The sequence below is a fragment of the Camellia sinensis genome, chromosome 14, assembly GCF_055761805.1.
Source record: "Camellia sinensis isolate YWXY chromosome 14, ASM5576180v1, whole genome shotgun sequence".
Classification (NCBI taxonomy): Eukaryota; Viridiplantae; Streptophyta; class Magnoliopsida; order Ericales; family Theaceae; genus Camellia; species Camellia sinensis.
In genome coordinates, this window is record NC_138974.1 from 116,555,350 (window position 1) to 116,577,931 (window position 22,582).

At 38.6% G+C, this 22,582-nt stretch overlaps 1 protein-coding gene across 2 annotated transcripts; it reads right to left on the reverse strand.

The window, feature by feature from the left end:
• Positions 1-100: 100 nt before the first annotated feature.
• On the reverse strand, positions 101-21,574 carry RBCX2 (Chaperonin-like RbcX protein). Of its 2 annotated transcripts, none has more exons than XR_014351466.1 (5): positions 2,560-10,038; positions 1,675-1,766; positions 773-830; positions 575-640; positions 101-461 (listed from the first exon to the last, which is right to left on the reverse strand). XR_014351466.1 is itself a non-coding variant. In XM_028222864.2 (5 exons), the coding sequence occupies exons 1-5, from the start codon at positions 21,153-21,155 to the stop codon at positions 339-341; spliced, it is 672 nt and encodes a 223-aa protein (XP_028078665.1). In that variant the 5' UTR covers positions 21,156-21,574; the 3' UTR covers positions 101-338. The 2 variants fall into 2 exon arrangements, 1 of the variants encoding a protein (XP_028078665.1); XM_028222864.2 differs by lacking the exon at positions 2,560-10,038 and adding an exon at positions 20,823-21,574.
• Positions 21,575-22,582: the final 1,008 nt, after the last annotated feature.

Sequence of the window (22,582 nt, forward strand, 5' to 3'; positions counted from 1 at the left end):
CATAGCATAACACAGCAGTTCAACATCTCTTTTTTCTTTTTCTTTCTTTCTTCTTCTTTTTATTATTATTTTTTATTTCATTCATTTCAAACACCTTGAATTTGACCAGTTGAGGCAACGTGTACTAAAATGTTCATTGTCTTCCAAATAAGAGAAACAATATATTTGAATCTAAAATATCTAAACTTGATGGATGAGATACTTATATACATAACTTCCATATAAAATATATGAAAACTCTTATTACTTGGTGGAAAATAACATTAATGAGGATTTTAAAGACTAAACTAGTCAAAGCTTTCGAGGAAGAAAAGAAAAACGAAATCCAAGACCAAGTTTCAACCCATGAGCTGCGTGTTTGTGTCGTCTGAGGGCCATATAACAGTCTCCATGAGTCGTTCACGCATCAACTCCAAGTTCTGATCAGAGATCTCCTTATATATTTCAGCATGATCACATTTCTACAACAAAAATCACATACAGAGAAAACTGTTTTATTCTTTATTTTTTACATTGGTTTGTGTCTACATAGTGTGCATGCTGAATAAAGAGAGTTAAGTACTAAATTCAATACCTTAACCCATTTTCCGTAGAGGTGTAGTCTTGTTACCATCACTCTTTCAGCAAGATCTTGCTTCTCCTATAAAAAATAAAACACGATGAATATGATTTTTTTTTTTTTCTTTTTTAGCGAGTGTGATTCCATCAAATGTAGCATAAGTTTAAGATTATGGAAGTTCATATGTTATCCTCGAGGTTTTTTGAAAGATACCTTCCCAAGGATGCGAATAAAACGCTTCCCATCACCAGGCTTGTTTGACGCAACAAAACTGACAAAATGAGAAATGACAAAAATTAGAGACAATAAATTACCGTAGCATTCAATATTAGACAACTATGTGAACTTGGTCTAGGGCAGAGCATGTACTGCCTGCTCATAACTGTTGTATACCTAATCTTGTATCCAACCTAACTCCCAAAACTGCAAGACTGAAGGGTTGGCCTTGTGAATGCAACGCTTTCTTACTAAGTATGATGCTTGGGTTCAAGTCTTACTATAGCATTACGCAGCTTCCCGTTCCCATATTCCCATCCTACTGATGGATTTTTTTTATTTTTTTTTAAAGTTGCAAAACTGCAATTTTGTTGATGGTTTCTGGATCTGGAACATGCACTCTTCCAAGTGTGAAGTACTCGAAGACTTGGCACTTGATTAAGGTTATGAGATACATGTCTAGGTGATCATGCACCCAGGAAGTATGTCTAGGCGAGTTTATGATAATACATAAAATTCCCATATCATAAAATATTCTTTTGTTACTTTCTGAAAACTATTTTACCTCTAGAAATAATATATATATATATATGAATATCTACCCGTGCCCCTATTGGAAGAATTCAATGCTTAAACATATACTCACACCCGACATCCACACCCAACTCCACGTAACATAGATTTCAGGATTGAGAAGTATGTGTTCGTGAGGCCCCATGCAGAGCATCAGAATGTTTTGAAAAATTGTTACCTGGACATGATTTTTATATAGAGAACCATCCAGGATGATATAACAGTAATATTTTGGAAATTATGAGTCACAATGGTGGGTGTTTTAGATTGACATGAAAGGATCACAAAAGGCCATATTGATTTGATAAGGATGATGATTCGCTTACTCATAAAACCACCTATACTTCGGCGGGTTCATCTCGTAAAGCTGGTTTAGAACAGTCCTCACAGCCTTGTACGTAAAATAATTAAGTATTTGCTGCAAGCAGAGAATGTATGTCAAATACAAAATCACAAATATATAAAGCAAACTCAAGGTAGAAATGATGTCAGTAGACAGATTGTGTGATATATGCTAATGGTTTCAAAATGCATAAACAGATGTGTTTTCGGAAGTGAACACAATTCTGAAGCCACATATACAACCAAAATAAATAAATAAATAGGGATAAAAAAAAAACTATTAAGGCTTAGAAATCAATTTAGTTCTTTTTGTATAAACCAGCTAATTGGTTGACAATATACCTGTTATTTGATTGCCAAACCTGATTTACGTAAAACATACAATAGTACTAACTAGGAAATGAAACATATAACTTCCTTACTTTGAACAAGTCCTATCTAAACTTAAAGCCAATACCGATTGTATAAACTATATGCATATTTCTGTTTGAGATGAAATAAAAGCCAAGACACAATTCGTTTCGATTCCCAACAGCAAGTTGCAGAAGAGTAAACAGAAATTGAAGCACCTTCCAAATGATAGTTTGGCATGAATAAGCATGTGCTCATGTAAGTTAATAGGTCCTATTTCCATTTTTTTTTTTTTTTTTTTAAAAAAAAGGACAAATCTACACCAGTTTCAGTGTGGGACAAGCCCACTTGGATTTAATGTAACCATCTGTCATACAAATTGTGTAATTAAAAGAAAACAAACATATTCATATTTAATAAATTAAATTTCAAATCATGAAATTATGGGACTAAATTATACAACTCGATGAATAGAAATATTAAACAAAATAAAATGGAAAAAGAAAACAAACCGAAACCTGTGTGATATAACTGTTTCCTTAAAACAGATTCGTCGCCTCACCGTGACTGCTGGAGGAATATCGGCGTCTATCCCCCAGGATACGACAGTATAGATCCACTAATGTAGAAACACCTTCTATTTAGCTCCAGCGAACTGACAATGGCAGCATTCTCTCACACAGGAAGAAGAATATAGAAGCAGACTGACTGTATATGAAAGCCAAAAATTCTATACCTAAGACCAAAGAGGAGGTCTCCTTTTATACACAATGGGGGAGAGAGGATGATTTTTTCTGCAACAAATGCAGAATTCAATTTATGCAAAATTGAAGAAGTAATGCAAAAAAAAATGATGGTGTAAATCACCATTTAAGTGTAGAGGTTACACACAATATAGACATATATGTATATCTGCAGCCACCAAACCAACCTAGCCCAAAAGATTAGGTTGATGGGCCACCAATCTAGCCCAGCCCAAACTTAACCTATTCCAGCAAGTCTCAAGCCTTAAGATCCAAGACCACGGACCCATTCCAGCAAGCCTCAAGCCTCAGCCCAAGGCCAAGGCCAAGCCCCAAGTCCCAAGATCTACGACCCATGGATCACGGACCCAAACCCAATCCCGGTCCTAGTCCAGTCCGGTCTAAGTAGGCGGGCAGCGTGCGCGTGGCAATTTTTGAATAACCTACTTAGACCATAGTTTTGGCCCAAGCCCATTCTTGAGCATCTATAACTCTCTTCCTTCGGAAAATTTGGATGTCCATGCCCTTATCAAAATCTTGAGATTTAAATACCCATCAAAACTTTCCTCTACAATCAATGTGGGATTGATAGTTATACACAATTCCCAATAACTCATTCATGAGACCAACTTTATGAAACAATTTCTTATTCAATTCTTAATGGTTTCTAATCATTCTTTTTGTGGTGTAAAGATCTTGTTACAAAGAATCTAAACCCATTTGATCCCACCTCAACCGATGGTTGGGACCTACTTTAATTTTATATTGAAGTAACCATAAAACTATTTTTTTCAACAATCCCCCAAACCAAACCAAACCAAACGAAGCCTTAAGTCCCATCAAATGGGGTCGGCTACATGAATCCTTCTTCTCCACGCGGCCCTATCAAAGGCCATTTCATTAGTCAAATTAAGTAGATTCATATCTCTATTTATAACGCTAGTCAACGTTAATCTAGGCCTACCCCGTCCCCTAACACTTCCATCTACCGTTACAGTGTCGCATCTCTTCACTACTGCCTCTGTTGGTCTCCGTTGAATATGACCAAACCATCTCAAACGATTCTCTCTCAACTTGTCTTCTATCGGTGCTACTCCTACCCATTCCCGAATACACTCATTCCTAATCCTGTCCTGTCTAGTCTTACCACACATCCACCTTAGCATCCTCATCTCAGCCACACTCATCTTATCTACATGTTGTTTCTTAGTTGCCCAACACTCTGTCCCATACAACATAGCTGGTCTAATAGCCATTCTATAAAACTTACCTTTTAGTCTAGTGGGTATTCGTTTATCGCACAATACCCCAGACGCACTTCTCCACTTACACCATCCCGCCTTAATCCTATGGACCACATCTGCATCAATCTCTCCCGCTGTTGTGATAATCGACCCTAAATAACGAAAATGTTCACTCTTAGGCAGTTCTTGGTTCTCAATCTTCACTTCTCCTCTGCTTTCATTGTTACTGTTACTAAATTTACACTCCATGTACTCTGTCTTAGTTCTGCTTATTCGAAACCCTTTAGATTCAAGAGCTTTTCTCCAGATCTCCAACTTTGTGTTAACTCCTTCTCTAGTCTCATCCACTAACACAATATCGTCTGCAAAAAGCATACACCATGGCACGTCATCCTGAATATTTATCGTCAACTCGTCCATAACTAAAGCAAAAAGATAAGGACTTAAGGTAGATCCTTGGTGTAACCCTACAGTGATAGGAAATTCATTTGTTTCTCCAGCTGGCGATCTAATAGTGGTCACCACCCCTTCATACATGTCCCTAATCACGTCAATGTAGCCTTTTGTCACCCCTTTCTTCTCTAACGCCCACCATATTATATCTCGGGGCACTCTGTCATATGCTTTCTCAAGGTCGATAAACACCATATGAATGTCTCTTTTCTTTTCTTTATACTTTTCTATTACTCTCCTCAAAAGATAGATCGCTTCCATTGTTGACCTACCAGGCATAAACCCAAATTGATTCTCTGACACCTCTGTTATGTCTCGCAATCGATGTTCCATCACCCTCTCCCACACTTTCATTATATGACACATTAGCTTAATTCCTCTATAGTTGTTACAATTCTGGACATCACCTTTATTCTTATAGATTGGTACTAAAATACTCTTCCTCCACTCATCTGGCATGTTCCTAGTCAACAAAATTTTGCTAAACAACCTAGTCAACCAAGCAACTCCCTTTTTACCCAAACACTTCCAAGCTTCAATAGGGATACCATCAGGTCCTAAATAAAAATTGGCCGAATAAAGAAAACCGACAACGTTTACAACACAGACTCGGAGAGAGAGCACATAGAATAACCCTGCATCAGAAAATGTAGTTGTTGGTCTTGAACCTTTCGTAGTGAAAACCTATCGAATTTACTGGTTGACCAGTGAATATGATGTCTTGAATTATTCTGCCGTTTATGTAAACCAAGACAATAGACCTCACACAAAAGTTAGTCCAACCATTGTTCTTGTTCTCACTGGTGCGTCCAGTATGGCTTTGGAACACTAGCCTGATTCAGTGAGTGTTTTTAAAGAATTCAACCTTGTCAATTCTTTAAGAGTGACCCCACTTTGCACTCACATAGGTGACCTATATAAGGTATCTCAATATACCACGGTTGATTCTTCATCTCTCTTAAGTCATTAAAAGCATTAGCTTAACCTTCCACCCCTACAGGGTATCACTGTATAAAGGAATGGCCAAGAGGATTTACCTCTTCAGTGACTCACCCGTTACACGCAGTTAGGTTGTCCCTTTGAACCTAGCTCTTGGGATCTTTAGTCAATTAGGTTGGGTTTTCTGTTCCGGTAACATTTACTAAAGGCCTTAACCCTATTCCTATTGACGACGTTTCTACTAACTCTAGAGTTAACCCTTTGGTTAGTGGATCCGCAATTGTCTTTAGACTTTGCATAGTTTAGAGAGACAACTCTATTAGAGAGTAGTTGTCGTATGGAATTATATCTACAACGGATACGTCTAGACTTTCCATTATATCTATTACTCTGTGCCCATCCAATCGCCGATTAGTTATCACAATGAATACAGATAGTTGGCACAGGTTTCAGCCAACGTGGAATATCTTCAACGAATTAGCGAAGCCATTCAACTTCTTCAGTTGCTTTATCCAAAGCAATAAACTCAAATTTCATCGTTGATCCTGATATACGCATTTGTTTGGACGATTTTCAAGACACGGTTGCCCCTCCTAGGGTAAACACATAACCACTAGTTGATTAGGAGTTTTTTATATCAGATATCTAATTAGCGTCACTATACCTATTTAGTACCACTCGGTATCTAGTACAATGCAGCCCATAATCTCAGGTGTAGCGTAGATAACCTAACACCTGCATAATGCCCCTTCAATGAGTAGCATTTGGATTACTCGTGTATCTACCAAGTCTGCTAACAGAGTAGGCTATATTCGACATTGTACAACTCATCAAATACATCAAACTCCCAATAACCCGAGAATATTCTAGCTGAGAGACACTCTCACCATTATTCTTGGTCAAATGTAGACTCAAGTCTACTGGTGTCCTAGACACAGTCATATCTGATTTACCAAATTTCTTAAGTATCTTCTCAACATACTGAGATTGAGAAAGTACAATATCACCAGATATTCTGGTATTCTTAATATACAAAATTACATCTGCAAGACCCATATCTTTAATGTCAAACTTAAAGTTTAATAATCTCTTGATAATTCTAATCATTTCATCATTACTACTAACAATGAGTATGTTATAAAGGTATAGACACAAAATGACATAACCTCCGTCAGTGTCTTTGACATATACGCATTTGTCACACTCATTGATTCTAAACCCATTAACATAACATTGCCAAACTTCTCATACCATTGCCTAGGAGCTTGCTTCAAACCATATAATGACTTGACAAGCTTACATACTTTCTTATTTTGCCCTGGAGCTGAAAACCTCTCGAGTTGCTCCGTATAGATTTCTTCATCTAAATCTCCATTTAAGAAAGCTGTCTTTACATCCATTTGATGTATCTCCAGACCACGTAAAGCGACTATCGCAATCACCATACGAATGGATGTAATCTTTGTCACAGATGAATACGTATCAAAGTAATCTAGGCCTTCTCGCTGCCTGTATCCTTTGATAACTAGCCTAACTTTATACTTATCAATTGACCCATCTATTTTCATCTTCTTTCTAAAGATCCACTTACTCCCCAAGGCCTTACTGCCTGGGGATAGATCAACCAACTCCCAAGTGTGGTTCTGTAAAATGGAGTTAATTTCACTCTTAATCGCTTCTTTCCCCAAAGGACTTTCAAGTGAAGTCACAGCTTCATAGAAAGTTTGAGATTCTCCCTCTAACATATAAGTCAAGAAGTCTGGACCAAAGGACTTAGAAGTCCTAGCCCTCTTATTACTTCTTGGCTTATCTACTTCCTCATCTTGGTCACTATTATTCGGATCATCTTCAAGTTCCTTTTCAGAACTTTGATCCTCTCATCGGGTTCGACAAAGAAACACATCCTCAAAGAAAGACGCATTCCTTGACTCCATAATAGTATTTTTGTGTATATCTATAATATCAGACTTGTGCATAAGTAACCTAAATGTACTACTATTCTGTGCATAACTAATGAATATACAATCCACGGTTATTGGACCTATCCTAACCCGCTTGGGTGTAGGTACCACCACTTTGGCAAGACACCCTCACATTCGTAGGAAATTATAAGAAGGTTTGCAACCTTTCCATAATTCATATGGAGTCTTATTCACTTTCTTCCGAGGTATTCTATTTAGAATGCAATTTGCAGAGAGAATTGCTTCTCTCCACAAGTTCTGTGGCAACCTAGAACTCAGAACTTATCAACATTGCATTCATCATTTCCTTCAACGTCCTATTTTTTCGCTCAACAACACCATTTGACTAAGGGGAATAAGGCGCTATAGTTTGGTGGCTAATTCCAAATTGAGCACAAATCGCAATAAAAAGTGATTCATATTCTCCACCATGATCACTTCTTAAAGCCTTAATTTTTCGGCTTAGTTGATTCTCAACTTCATTCTTAAAAAAAAATAAATTTATCAACCGCCACATTTTTGCTTTTAAGCAAATACACATAACAATATTTAGTGCAATCATCAACAAAAGTAATGAACTACTTGTTGCCACCACATGATTGTACGACTTTTAAGTCATACACATCACTATGCACTAAATCTAAGGCTTGGTACTTCTTTCAACATAATGAAATAAAGTCCTTGTCAATTTAGCTTCTACACAAGTTTCACACTTATGATTTGGATTAATCTTGAAAGATAGTATGTGATCGAACTTGATTAATCTACGCAAAGAGTCAAAATTCACATGACCAAGTCTACTATGCCATAATTCAAGGGACTCAAACATATAAGCAGAAGAAGAAGTTTTTTCATTAATCTTAAGGATAATAGTCATTACATTGAGCTTAAACATATCGCCCGACATACACCCCTTCCTCACATAGACCCCGCTCTTAGCCAACATGACCTTATTAGACTCAAACACCATACGGAAGCCATGCTTGCTTAAGAGCGACCCTGAGACAAGGTTCTTACGAATGGCTGGCACAAATAGGACATCGTTCAGAGTTAGCTGTTTTCTTCAAGTCATCTTCAAAACCACCTTGCCTTTACCCTCAACAGTTAAGGTCGCAGAATTTCCCATAAACAACTTCTCGCCATTTGAAACCGGTTTGAAAGTTGTGAACATCTTCTTTTCAGCACAGATGTAGTGAGTGGCCCTAGTGTTCACTCACTATTCCTTCGGGTTGGACCCCACCATGTTCACCTTAGAGACGACAACTGATATATACATGTCGTCCACAACTTGTAACAAATCCTCCATTTCAGCCATGTGAGCCCGACTTTTTTTCTGAGGGTACTTCTTGTACGACTTCTACTTCTTGCAGCAATCAAGAGCCTGATGCCTATCGCTTCCACAGTTGAAGCACTTTACATTGAACCTAAAAGTAGGTTCTTACAGTTTATAGACTGGCCTTTTGGAGACACCGCCTCTAGACCACAGCTTCGAGCTTTTTCTTGTCGGTGGCTTCTTCTTCACCCCCGAGGACTAGCCATGCTCAACCATGTTCGCTTTCACAGTGGAGGTACTATTCCCTTCTTCTTGTTGTCTTCCTCAATTCAGAGCCTAACAACGAGCTCTTTGACTATCATCTCCTTGCGTTTATGCTTTAAGTAGTTCTTGAAGTCTTTTCAACCATTAGGCAGCTTCTCAATCAAAGCAGTTGCTTGGAATGATTCACTCAGGAACATTCCCTCTACAAGAATCTTGTACATAATCACTTGGAAATTTTGGACTTGGCTAATGACGGTTTTTTAGTCCACAATTTTGAAGTCTAGAAACCGGCCAAAGACAAATTTCTTTACCCCAGCATCTTTGGTCTTGTACTTCTTGTCCAAAGCATCCCACAGCTCCTTCGCCGACTTCTTGGCATAAAACACGTTGTGTAGTGTATCTGTCAAGCCATTCAAAACATAGTTCCGGCAAAGGAAGTCTGACTGCTTCCAAGTATCTAGAGCCATGAGCTTCTGCTTGTCTAACTCATTCTTTTCCACAACTGGTCTTTTCCACAACTGGCGGATCCTCATTCAAAAACCTCACAAGGCTAAGAGTAGTCAGGTAGAACAACATCTTCAGCATCTTCTACTGCCACCTCTTGAAATTCACTCCTATGAACTTTTCCGGGCGCTTATAATGGTTGAGCGGTCCTTCCAAAACAGCAGGAGTAGCAACAAGGTTGACCACAGAGGTCACAGTAGGGGTTGGCAAGCCAGTTGTCTCGGGGTGTCGATCCCCATCAACATTAGTAGCATCAGTAGCAGCATCAGTGACAGTTGTCATTTTTGAAAAATATAGAAGAATTTTACTATTCTGTGTTTTCAGAAATTAAACTTAAATACTAGAAAATCTCAAAGTTAGAAATTTAATTCAAAACTAGTCTCACCATTTACCTTAAAATCGAACATAGTCAGGAAAGTTTCTAGGAATACTGGAGGGGTCTCACTTAAGACCTAGTTAATCTTAGACAAAATTTTCAAGAGCATATTGACTCTAGTCCATGGGAAATAAATTTATAATTAAGTTTTTCAGGGGATAAATTAGGTTAAAACAAATCAAGTTCCAAAACTTATAAGCAATTAAAAAATTGCTAACTAAATTACAAGCAATTAAAAAAATTGCTACAACACATTCAACCAAATAAAGTGCTTCTAAAAAATCACAAGCAAACAAATTTGCCAACATATTGGTAAATTAACCACAACTAAAACTCAAGCAAAAATTGCTTCAATTAAAAGAAATATAAACCAATCCAAATAGGATTCTATTGGTCCAAAAATTTCTTTCCACGCTTAGATATTTCTGATCAACAAAAAGTTAGTACTCTAATTTTTTTGATTTTATAGTCTCAAATACTATTTATTTGGTTTTGTATTTTCCCATTCCCTCTCGCATAGATATTCCCGTAAAGACAATTAGCATAAAAAAACAAAAAAAATACAAAACAAATAATCTAAAGAAATTCTAAATACAATAAACTATTTTTAAAACTTCTAGCAAACTATTTAATAACAAAATTAACTAATGAATTAAAATGCTAGACAAGTTACACAATAAACTTATAACTCCCAAATAAAGCTAGACAAGTTAGAAAAAACTTATAACTCTAAAAATTAAATTAAAATTTAATAGTCATGAGTTATTTGAAATTACTACACAATAAACATGTAAATAATCCTAGCAATTAACATGTAAATGATTCTAGAAATAAAGTCATGCAAATAATTCTAAAAACTAAAATTTAGAAAATTTAGAACATGAAAATTATCCTACAAATCTAAGATCTAATAAACATGTGAATTAAATTAGAATCTAGAAAATATGAACATGTATATTATACTAGAAAAGTAGAACATATTTAGCATGTTAGCTTTTAACTACAAAATTTAAAACCCCGTGAGCATGGAAATTATATGATAAAATTGTAAAATAAAGAAACATATAAATTATGATAAGAAATTAAAAATCATACTCATAAAATTAAATTTTATTAAAAAATAATAGTAGAACCAAATAATGAGCATGCAGAGTATGTTAAACTGGAAATCACACACATAACCTTATACAATTAGTACCAGAGACGCACAGCATGAATAAGATAATTATTTGAACTCTAATCATGAACTTTCAAGTGGGAAACAGTGGCCTTCTTATATCTATTAGAATTATGTGTAAACCAATTGAAACAAGAAAAATATTTGAATTCTAATCATGAACTTTCATGGGAGAAAGTGGCCTTCTTATATCTATTAGAATTATATGTAAACCAATTGAAACAGTGGCCTACGGAATGATTACAATTCTAGGGAATAACAAAAACACAAGTTCATTTTTTTTTTTTTTAATTTTTATTTTACTACCCGAGTCATCAAAATACTAGTGTGTATGATCCTAGGGAGAAACATGAACTGTATGAAAAAAGAAAAAGGGTCGTGATACAGGTTCCTCAATAATGACACATTTATGGGGAAATCAAAACACAGGTTCACAGAAGCAATAAACAGTGAACATTCTGGGAAAAATAAAGTTAATTGAAATTATATGTCCAATTTTATGGAAAATATATAATCTGTTTTCAGATTATTGTATAAATTGTGAAATTAAAAGAAATAATAAATTCATATTTAATAAATTAAATTACAGAATATGAAATCATGAGACAAAATTATACAACTCGATAAACAAAAATACTTAACAAAATAAAATAGTAAAATAAAGCAAATCTAAACTTATGTAATACTACAGTTTTCTTAAAACAGATCCGCCGCCTCACCATGGATGCTGGTGGTATATCAGCGTTTGTCTCCTACGATATGACGGTATAGACTCGCTAAAACAGAAGCACCTTCTGTTTAGCTCCGGCGAACTAACAATGACAGCACTCTCTCACACAAAAAGAATATAGGAGCAGACTGACTATATATGAAAGTTTTATATCGGCGCCTGGGCGAACTGATAATGGCAATACTCTCTCACATAAGGAGAAGAATATAGAAGCACACTGACTGTGTATGAAAGCCAAAAATTCTATATCTAAGACCAAAGGAGAGGTCTCCTTTTATACACAATGGGGGAGAGAGGAGGAACTTTTCTGCATTGCAGAAAAGATTAGGTTGATGGGCCACCAATCCTAACCCAAGCGTCAAGCCCCAACAAGATCCATGAATCACGGACCCTGCGCAGTCGGGGTGAGCGGGCGGGGCAAATTTTGCATAACTAAATTAGACCATAGTTTTAACCCAAATCCATCATTGAAACATTCATAACTCCCTTCCTTCAGAAAATTTGGATGTCCCAAAGGATTCATGCCCTTACTAAAATCTTGAGATTTAAATACCTATCAAAACTTTTCTCTACAATCAATATAGGATTGGTAGTTATATACAATTTGCAATACCTCATTCATGAGGCCAACTTTATGAGATAATTTCTCATTCAATTCTTAATGATTTTTTGTCATTCTTTTTGTGATATAAAGATCTTGTTATAAAGAATGTAAACTCATTTGATCCCACCTCAACCGATAATTGAAACCTACTGTTAGAATTTACCATCACCTACCACCACTACCACCTCACCTACTCCACTAAACCTAACCCACTACACCACTACCACCTCCACTTCACCTACTCCTCACCTACTACACTCACCCTCTCCTATATAATGAGCCACTCACCATTTGTAATATCAATAAACATCAATCAATAATACATAAATTTTTACATGGTATCAGAGCAAGGTTAAGAATTTAGTATTTTTTTCGCGTCACCGGCGGGCGGCAACCTCGCCTTAGCCGCCCGCCGGACCTCAACCTAGTCCGCTAGAATTTTGCTACACATACCTCCACTCTGCTTCACCACCTCGCCGAAACCAAACCTTTGCCTCTATTTCCTCTTTTGTCAGCAAGCTATCATCCCATTCCTCCTGGAGACCTGCCTCAGACTGGGTTGCAGTCCATTTGCCCGAGCTACTGTCCAAGTCCTTGTCATTCTTGCAAGCTTGGCGGCGTTGGATAGCCTGGTTTTCTCCATCCAGCACGTCCTCGCCTCCGCCGTCCGATTCAAACTCTCTCTACCCGCCGGAAAATCAGATCTGATGGCGTACAGGGACGCTCTCTTGGCCCTACGCGCCGCCGTGGGCGATCGTACTCTCCACTGGACTTCGCATCCTCGCAATCACAGTTTCGGCTTTGTCGTCGCCAACTGCATTTCGCCGATTTCGTCGGCACAGATATTGGAGTGGGACAAGACTGTCTCGTGCTCGCAGGTTGGGGATGGTAACAATGGAGTTGTGAGTGAGCAGGCCACGAAGCCCTCTATTGCTGTTAGGGTGTTTTTCTTCTCTACAAGTGTGGATTTGAGAAGCTTAGTCGAACAAAACAAACCCTCTTCTCTCTCTCTCATCTTTCCCCTTTCAACACAGAGCGAGAGATAAGTATTATTTTTAATAACCCACCCCATGTGTGTCTTTTATTTTTATTTATTTATTTTTGGGACCATCCCATGTGCCCTTCACTTTCTATCTGGTTGGACTTAGCTGGCCATTACCACTCTCTCGGTAAAAGAAGAGGGGATGAGGGACAGCATTTGTTAAAAAAAAAAAAAAAAAAAAAACTCTTTTGGACAGACCCACACACTCACACATGCACCTCTGGTTTTTTAAACTTTCAACCTTTTCCTTTTTTTTTTTATTTTTTTTTTATTCTTCAACTCACGTGGCATGTCTCTTTCTGATTTTTATTTTCTTTTATCATCATCACATTACACTCATCATTTCTCCCACATTTCTTTTAATATTTCCCATCATTTCTTTTAAACTTTTCTTCTGCCAACCTGTTCCCCATTGATTTTATAATTTCATTTATTTTATCACATATCTATTTAAAAATAAAATAAAATAAAATAAAATAAAATAAAATAAAATAAATAAATAAAAAATCATAAACCAAAACACACCACACATCATTTTATTCATGCCAGGGAATTAACCCCCATCACATTTCTACACAAAAAAATAAAATAAAATAAAATAAAATAAAAAATAAAAAAATAAAAAAATAAAAAAACAAACAAACAACAACAAAAGCTTTGTTTTCTTTTCTGCAGCGGCCATACATCGACCTCACTTCTTCTCTACTCTGCCGCCGGTCTCTTCTTTTTGCCTCCGTCCTGGGCAGTCCTTGACGGTGCTGCCTCTGTGCTTCCTAATCCACCAAGCACATTTCCTCCTCCCTGCTCCTCCACTACAGCATATGGTGGATCTCCAAATCGGAACATCACGGTGGCCTTCCGCTTCAGCTCCTTATTCTCTGCCTTTAGCACACTGATCTCTGCTCGCGCATCCTTATACATGCGTTGGAGCAGAGCCAGCTGGGAATTTAAATGCTGCACCTCATTTGTCCTACTCTGCAGCCGGTTCGACAAATTTGTGACCGCCGTCATGGTTTCCACGCATGACTTCAGAGTATACTGATTAGCCTCAATATCAGTTTGCACCGCCATTTTTTGCTCCACCGACCGCATCGGAAAGTTCAATGGAGCAAAACCAGAGGTGTTTGGTTGAGGTTCACTGGCCACCGCACCAGTTATTTCTCTTGTGGGCTCGTTCAGTTCTGGAAAGAGCGTGAGCAGGTTCTGGGTAGCTGGACGGGAAGAAGAGGCCATGTTTTTTGGTTGCTCAATGTTTCAGCGTAGGGTTTACAGAGTGTTTCAGACTGCCAAAATTCAGAGGTTTCCAACTGGTTTGCACAGCCTCTGCCTCAACCTTGGTTAAATAGCCAGGGCCGATCCGCGCATCACGTGCCACTTGCCGACAGACGACACACGGGCGCGCAAGCCAAGGCACCCACGTGCCTCGCCATCATGTCCGGCACGCCTTTTGATGAATTGGGCACGCCTTTTGATGGCACGCCTTTTGACAAAATTGGGCACACCTTTTGAGGGTGCGACTTTTTTATGGGTCCGACAAGACTCTGTAAACTGTCCCGACATAGATTCCGGTTAGTTTCTACAAGGGTCCGACAAGACTCTGTAAACTGTCCCGACATAGATTCCGGTTAGTTTCTACAAGGGTCCGACAAGACTCTGTAAACTGTCCCGACATAGATTCCGGTTAGTTTCTACACGGGTCCGACAAGACTCTGTAAACTGTCCCGACATTGATTCCGGTTAGTTTCTACAAGGGTCCAGCAAGACTCCGTAAACTGTCACAACAACTGTCACAACAGTGTCTGCTACAACGGTCCGACATGACCCCATAAACTGTCTTCTACAACGGTCCGACATGACCCCATAAACTGTCTTCTACAACGTTATGACACCACCATACAGTGTCATCTACAACGTTATGACACCCCCATACAGTGTCCTCTACAACGTTATGACACCACCATACAGTGTCCTCTACAACGTTATGACACCACCATACAGTGTCTTCACCAACGGTCTGACACGACCATACAGTGTCTCCTATCCTTTTTTTATGTATTTTCTTGTTTTGTTCCTCTCTTCAAACTCAAGTTGGTTAGTTTCTATCCTCCTTGAGTTTGTGGGGGGCTGTTAGAATTTACCATCACCTACCACCACTACCACCTCACCTACTCCACTAAACCTAACCCACTACACCACTACCACCTCCACTTCACCTACTCCTCACCTACTACACTCACCCTCTCCTATATAATGAGCCACTCACCATTTGTAATATCAATAAACATCAATCAATAATATATAAATTTTTACACCTACATTAATTTCACATTAAAGTCACCATAAAATCATTTTTTTCAACACCATCAACCCTTCAAAGTTAGGCCCTTTGGAGGTGTTGCTCAGATTGTGTCTTATCATTGTCGAGGCAAAACTATTACCAGTTTTGAGGTGTTGCTCAGATTGAAGCTACCTCTAACTTTAATTAAAACTTGATGTGAAAATTTTAGATTTGCTTTTCAGAAAGCACAAACATGTGTAGGCCTCGTTTGGGAACCCTCATTTTTAGCCAAAAAGTTAGTAAATTAGCCAAAAAGCCAACAATCCATACCAAAAAGTCAAAGATTCTCTTTTCTCTCTACTTTTTGCACGTCTTTTCATAAAAAGCCAAAAAGTCATCCCAAACATACTAGTTTTTTTAGCTCATATTTTAGCCAAATAGCCAAAAAGTTACTAAATTAGTCTGTTCCCAAACGAGGCCTAAGTTTTAATTTTTAACAAACTATATTGAATTAGAAGGGATAAAAAAACAAAAAGACTTGTGGCATGACAGAGCATCGAGTATCAGTTTATATGATCACAAGCATTAATTGTTAACATATGTTCACTAGTTTAGTTTCTTCTATGTGTAGAGCTTCAGTTCGTTGGTATAGTTATCAATTGTGGACTGTGTGAGTGATTTTCCGACCACACTACCAACTCAGTATTCAGCTGGAGAGCACTGGCAGAATAGATGACACCTGTCTGACCTGCAACAGAAAGAGAAGATTCCAGCGGTGGTTCGTTCACCCGGGGCACTCCGACGATCAAGTCAGTATATCTCTTAAAGATAATCAATAGTGCTAAACTCACTGGACAAAGCATAAAAGACATACCTTAGACCCATGAGGGTGCCTCTCTTTTATAGCCAACATAATCCTAGTCCCAATAGAAGCCTAACTCCAATGGACTTAGGATTACTGTTAATCTTGGACTCCCTAGGATTAGAATAAACTCTCTAAGAGTCTTATCTTTATGTAAACTGAAGTCTTCTCCCATTCTAGGACTCTTGTCCCTTATCCGTTTATCTCAGATTCCGATATTTTCGGAGATAACCTCGGCCTTGCCGAGATAACCTCGGCGTCTCGACCAGGATATGTGGCACCTCGGCTGACACGTCGGCGTCACCTTGGCCACGTGTTGGTACTCAGAAAATATATCCCCACAACTGCCCCCTAGGTTCTATTACCTTGGCATTCTGAGGTGATGGAACCTATATTATCTCTTTCATCTAGCACATTGGCTAAGCTTGCTTCATCATTTATTGCCGAAGTCAGAACTCGTCGGCTCAATATGACCCAGACCTATAGTCTGCTTTCATCAAGGCTTTAGAACCAACAACCAAATTCATTCAAGTTTCTCAACCGAAACTGTCCTTCTGGCCGAGGTATTGGTTTCATTAAATCAAGAACTTCAAGAGTTTTCTTCATGCGTATGAGCTGGCACGTACAATTTTTCAACCGTTTTTGCCACGCATCTTTCCTCTACTGAGCTGTGTCTAATACGCGTCATTAAATCACCTTGCATCTGTGTATTTTGATCAAAATCTCTTCACTCTCTCCGTCTTTTCACTTCTGCATCTTCTTTTTTGTTTAAAATTTCTCTTTCAAATCCTTATTGCTGCTTTTGCGAAGCTGTCTGCAACCAGTTTCACTCTTCTCTCTGGCAAGGCTTCTGCTGCACTTCCTTGGTTACGGCCACCGTCTGATCCCGGCGAACTTTACTTCGGCTTCATTGCTTTACTCGTTCATGTCTTTTGATCATTTAACCTGTATCTTGAATTTCACCATGTACTGAACATGTACTGTCTTTGTACCTTGTACTTTTTTGTTACTCAAACAATTTATTCTTCAATGTTAGGCCGAAGTGCCTTCTTTCCTTATCTGAATGCATTTTTTAACTTCTTCTTTCAAGTGTTTTGAATGTTTACCCTCTTCTTAATGCCTTGTATGATTCCATGCTTAGAATACAATTTGTATGTCTTCAACATACACCTTAACTGTGCAATCTCCCCAGGTTAACATACCTCGGACAAAACTTCCGACCTTGCTTATCTCGGTCTCAATTTAACACTTGAAAATATTGTAACAAATATTTTCACAAGTGTTGCTTTTACTTCTTAAGACTTCTGTCTTCCATTATCTTCCAAGTCTTGGTAACATAGTCACCTCGGTACGTGTATAGATGCTTCTTTCACTCATAACCTTGGATTTAACTTCAACTTGTAAATTTTCTCAAAATTTCAACAAGAGTTAAATCAATCTTCTTTCTCGGTTTAACTTCAACTTGTAAATTCTCTCAGAATTTCAACAAGTGTTAAATATGTTCTCGGTCTAACTTCAACTTGTAAACTTTTCTCAAGTTTCAACAAGTGTTAAACATGATCTCGGTCTAACTTCAACTTGTAAACTTTTCTCAAGTTTCAACAAGTGTTAAACATAATCTCGGTTTAACTTCAACTTGTAAACTTTTCTCAAGTTTTAACAAGTGTTAAATATAATCTCGGTTTAACTTCAACTTGCAAATTTTTCTCAAAATTTCAACAAGTGTTAAGTATAATCTCGGTTTAACTTCAACTTGTAAACTTTTCTCAAGTTTCAACAAGTGTTAAACATCATCTCAGTTTAACTTCAACTTGTAAACTTTTCTCAAGTTTCAACAAGCGTTAAACATCATCTCGGCTTGTGAAATTCCAACTCCCAAGTATCATTCTTCAGTCCTTTGCCCCATAATGTGAACTTAAGTTCCACTTGGGTTCTCATTAGGCACATGGCTTTGACCTTGATATTGCTCTATGGGCAGGGGATCTGCCCCCTGCATGGCTTCCACATACTCCTTTGTCGAAAAAATTCTTTAACTTAGGCCAAGTTCTTCTCTTCTCAGACTTAATCATCTAAGCTGAGATCTTGTCTTCTGGGATCTGGGATTCCAGATCTGGAATCTGGGATCTGCTCATTTGGGCTAAGCTCTTGTCTTCTCGTGTCTAGTATTATCTCGGTTTTGCTTCGGCGAACCATTTCTCTTCTCTTGTTTGGACGCCTTTGTCCCCAGCGTGTCTTCCTCGGCTCTAGCATACTTTTCTATTCTGGCCATCAGCTCCTCCATGCTTTTCGGCAATATCTTTGCTAGTGATTTTCGAAACAGGCAGTCATCATTCAAGCTGTTTTTAAACAACATGACCGCCACCTCTTAGTTGCATCCTGGTATTCGGTTGAATACCTAATAATACCTTTTGGCATAGGCCCTACGGCTTTCAACCTCGCCGATCTTCAGGGCCATTAGGGCGTCAACCCTCAATGGTTGTAGTTTGTTTGTCACGAACCTGGCCACAAACATCTCGGTCAGGCCTTCCTAGGTTTTCACAATTCCTTTCGGCAACTTGTGAAACCAGTCCGATGCAATTTCCCCGAATGATGAGGGGAACACTTTGCAAAGCAACGGCTCGTTCCCAGTGTATAATGCCATCGCGTTCAGGTATAATCCAACGTGAAAATTGGGGTCCGACTTCCCATCGTATATCTGGAACCTCGGCATACTGAATCTCTTCGGGACCTCAACTTTGTCTAATTCTTCCGAGAACGGCGTTCTCGATTTGACCGGGGAGGTTACCTCGGCATCTTGTTGCTTCCTCTGTAGGTGATCTCCCAGATCCTCTTTGGTTCGTCTAAGGGTTCGGCTATCTTCGGATTTCAGCCTCTTTGGCACACTACTTCTAGTGTCATCGTGAGTCCTTTTGGACCTCCCTCCACTGGTCGTGTCGAAACAGAGTTCCTTCCCCTGAACATCCCGATGTTCTTTGGTGTAGGTTTCTTTTGTTCGACGTGCCTTCTGGGATTCTCCATGCCCGACCTCCCGCGAAGGCCGGTGAGAATGTCCCTTGGTCCGGCCATGCTAAGGGACTGCAGGAACCGTTTTCTGCCCCCCTTTCTGGGCACCTTTCTTGGCCGCTGGAATCGGCGTATCTTGTAGCGGGAACGGTGGCTGCATGTCGTCGTTCTGCATCATGAAATTGACGACCATTTGCAAGTCTGCCAATTTGTCTGCCATTCCCTTTATCTCGTCGTCCCTCCGCAGGCATCTATCTTTCCATACCTGGAGGTCGTCCTCGTTATAATACCCGCTCTCGTCCGATTTCTTCGGTACGCCACCCTCCCGGCCAACGTCCTTTCCTCTGTGATTCTTATCACGAGTCTCTTTGTTGCAGTTGTCTTCTTCGACGTCAAAGTCAATATGTTTCCCACTCTCAGTAGGGGTGTCGTCCCCAACCTTCTCTTTCTGCCCACCGTTGGCCATCTATTCTCCTTTCTTTCCCTAGACGGCGCCAAATTGTGTGAGTGATTTTCCGATCACACTGCTAACTCAGTATTCAGCTGGAGAGCACTGACAGAATAGATGACACCTGTCTGACCTACAACAGAAAGAGAAGATTCCGGCGGTGGTTCGTCCACCCGGGGGCACTCCGACGATCAAGTCAATATATCTCTCAAAGATAATCAATAGTGCTAAACTCACTGGACAAAGCATAAAAGGCATACCTTAGACCCATAAGGGTGCCTCTCTTTTGTGGCCAACATAATCCTAGTCCCAATAGAAGCCTAACTCCAATGAACTTAGGATTACTGCAAATCTCGGACTCCCAGTAGGATTAGGATAAACTCTCTAAGAGTCTTATCTTTATCCAAACTGAAGTCTTCTCCCATTCTAGGACTCTTGTCCCTTATCCGTTTATCTCAGATTCCGATATCTTCGGAGATAACCTCGGCCTTGCCGAGATAACCTCGGCGTCACGACCAGGATACGTGGCACCTCGGCTAACACGTCGGCGTCACCTTGGCCACGTGTTGGTACTCAGAAAATATATCCCCACATGGACATATATTATTCACAATAAATACTTTATATTAGTATTCCATTAGTTACAAAGACTTGAGCAGCAACTATTCTCTAACAAATCAATGTGTAGTGTGAACTAGTCACTAGATCTCACCCTGCAATTTCGGTTCTTCACTATTGCAGCTACCTCTAACTTCAATTAAAGTTTGATGTGAAAATTTTAGATTTGCAATGAGTCAAATAAGACTTAATTTCCAATGAAATTCATCCAAAAAGTATAGCATGGAATTTGATTATCAAACCATGGGTTAAACTTTCTTACTGTTTTAACATCATCAAAATTTTCTTCATATTGCCCAGCAAATTCGCTGACGATGACAAGACTCCGAGCCTTGCGGTGCTGCTTCTTTGAACTCTTGGATTTAACCAACAGCCTCCAATCATGGCCTGAATCAATGAAGGAGCTGGTTAAGTAAAATGAACTGGCTGATCGCTGCGGCGGCAAATGCTTTCTACCAATTGAATTCCTCTGCAAAACCAATTCTCCACTAGTCTTGTGATTCAGAATAGATGTAGGCAAAGCATCCAAACACAAACATGGACTAGTATGAGAATCCACAACTGATGAACCCACTACAGATAAACCTCCCACCATCCCCAAAATCACAAAGAAAAGTCACCTAAGCACTAGAAGAATAAAACCCAGATCAAAGAAAGCCAAGAAGCAGGGCTTTTAAGCCAACAATTCAATGAAATAGGAGATACCCAGAAGAGAGAATGAAGAAAGAGTTGGTGGGTATCCAAGAAAATGGGAGATTGATTGAAAATTGAAGTCAAAGATTCATGAACTTGGACGAGAAGGGTATGTAGATGCAGACTGCTATGAAGAAGCAAAAGTCCTTTTGGAGGGCAAGAAGAGAAGTGTGTGAAAGCAATTGGGTGTTGGTGATTAGGTATACGTGTCAAAACACACCAGAAATTTTTTGAGGTGGAAAACTGTCGGACCACAAAACCCTTTACACTTCAATTTAAATCAAGCATAGATTCCTTATTCTAATAAGCTGTACCAAGTTTGGACGGTTCACAGTTCAAAATAAATAAATAAATAAAATTGGACGGTTCTCTATTCCAATTTGGTGGCTCTTTTTGCCACACGTGGGGGAAGATCTTTCTAGTGTGTTTCATGAACGTGTAAAATTGTCCAACTTCTGTATGTAGTTTAAACGTTTCTTTTTTGGGCAAGATTCCACGCTCACGCCAATGGCCGGCCATGTTTGGTGGAAGTTTTTTTTGTTTTAAGTTAAAAAGTTAACAATGAGAAAGTATAAATTAAAAGTATTTTTTTTTTAGTTTATTTAAATTATTTCTACTTAATAAATTATAAGTAAAAATTATATTAAATAGATTGTCATAGACTCTCATATTAAATAAAAATAAGTTATAATTAATTCTTTTAAACTGTAACAAATAGTTTCAACAAAAAAATGAAGGTGAATCTTACAGACTTCCCATTTGTTAAATCTCAAAATCTTAACTTTATAGGTAAGGTTGACATCACGTGGAAGTAATTTGTATTCATTTTAACGATTTTTTTTTTTTTTTTTTTTGGGTACAAAGGATTTTAGTATGATATTTGGTACAAAGGACCGACTAATCCACAGATTAATTCCACCATCTACCTAATGGAAGGCCCCTTTTTTTTTTATTCCCAGAACAATTCCAAGACAGCATCCTTAGGATCCACCCTTACAAGCTAAATTGGGAGAAGCTAGCCGATCCACCTAGACCTACAAACCAAACTGAGAAAAGCTAGCCGATCCACCTAAACCGTCGAACTTCCACTTGAGTAGTAGGGGATTCGAACCCTAGTCAGTAAAAAGAGGAGCAAACTCCCTTACCAACTAGAATGGCCCCTTGGTGGTGAAAAGGATATTCCTTACTTTTTTAATTGTTAAACCCCCTGAAGAAGACACACATATGTTGTAAAGGACAAACGATTTGTCTTTATTTTTTATGGACAATCTTACCCTTCAATATATATGGAATAGATTTGAATCAAATCATTGATTGCGTCTTCTACAA

Excerpts from the sequence above, each read along its gene's own strand:
- RBCX2 (XM_028222864.2), bottom strand. The coding sequence starts at position 21,155 with ATGGTGGGAGGTTTATCTGTAGTGGGTTCATCAGTTGTGGATTCTCAT. Across the intron at positions 1,767-20,822 it reads ATTTTGATGATGTTAAAACA|CAAATACTTAATTATTTTAC; the intron begins GTAAGAAAGTTT and ends CTCTGCTTGCAG. Across the intron at positions 831-1,674 it reads AAGTATAGGTGGTTTTATGA|TTTTGTTGCGTCAAACAAGC; the intron begins GTAAGCGAATCA and ends TCATTTTGTCAG.